The sequence below is a fragment of the Rhinopithecus bieti genome, unplaced genomic scaffold, assembly GCF_001698545.2.
Source record: "Rhinopithecus bieti isolate Rb0 unplaced genomic scaffold, ASM169854v2 scaffold_15133, whole genome shotgun sequence".
Classification (NCBI taxonomy): Eukaryota; Metazoa; Chordata; class Mammalia; order Primates; family Cercopithecidae; genus Rhinopithecus; species Rhinopithecus bieti.
Genome location: NW_016808815.1, coordinates 734,213 through 735,210, shown reverse-complemented (window position 1 = coordinate 735,210; position 998 = coordinate 734,213). Strand labels below are relative to the sequence as shown.

At 29.1% G+C, this 998-nt stretch overlaps 1 protein-coding gene across 2 annotated transcripts in view; it reads left to right on the top strand.

Moving 5' to 3' along the window:
* Nucleotides 1-726, top strand: part of BLTP3B (bridge-like lipid transfer protein family member 3B) — a 116,489-nt gene extending 115,763 nt beyond the window's left edge. For both annotated transcript variants that reach the window (XM_017887279.1, XM_017887281.1), the window contains one exon: nt 25-726. In XM_017887279.1, coding sequence (XP_017742768.1) covers nt 25-144 — 120 coding nt within the window. In that variant the 3' untranslated portion in view covers nt 145-726. The remainder of the gene's footprint in view (nt 1-24) is intronic.
* Nucleotides 727-998: the final 272 nt, after the last annotated feature.

Here is a 998-nt window from a genome sequence, read left to right as displayed (position 1 = left end):
CCCCCCCCCCATTTATTATTTCAGCTCATGGAAGAGAATGAATCTCTTAAACAGGAACTGGCTAAAGCTAAAATGGCTCTTGCAGAGGCTCACTTGGAAAAAGATGCTCTTCTTCATCATATAAAGAAGATGACAGTTGAATAGCAGGAGTGGCAGTCAAAACTGAAATTATAGCTGTGGAGTAGGAAGGTTATATTTATAATGTGGATGTTACCAGTTAGGGGAAGAGTTTTATTTTCATGAAAAGACAATAAAGCAAAATGGAATGTGATGAAGTGATGACTATTTCAAAGCCAGTTTAGAAAGTATTAGGTACGGGCATTACAATCTTTTGGTTGTTTTGTGTTTTGGGGCTTAGCGCTCTTTTAAACTGTTGTGATCTAGGGAAGTCAACACATAGTGTAAAATAATTACATGTCTATTGAAAAGAAGATGTCATTTCCTAATTTTGATATCTCATTGTAGGCATTTTTTTAAATGAAAAAGGAAAACCTCTTGTGTTCACACAGATTGCTGAATTGATTTCTCAATATTTGTTAATAATTTACTATTATTTACAAAGATGCAAATGCTTTTATGACTAATGTAAAATGAAAAGAGGCTTACATTTTAAATGTTATTAAAATTATGTACTTATATCTATAATTTAATTACTGTAAAAAGTCCAATCAGATTAATAAATTATATAATTAATGGGTTTGGAAAATCATCAGCCTACTGAACTTATAAAATATCTTGAAAATGTGAAAAAAATCATTTTAAATAATGGGTACATTGTATAAGTGGAATAATTTTCAACAAAAGATGGTACAAATGTAAAAGTAAAAGCACAAACTGTACAAAAGCAAAATATTAGAGTATATGACCAAGTGATTTAAAAAGCATTACTTGTACATTCCTTTAAACATTTGTTGTTAGAAGTAAAATAGTAATTTATCCTGCTAAATTTGGCACCATTTGTAACTATAAAATTTTGATTAATACTATTTATATTAATT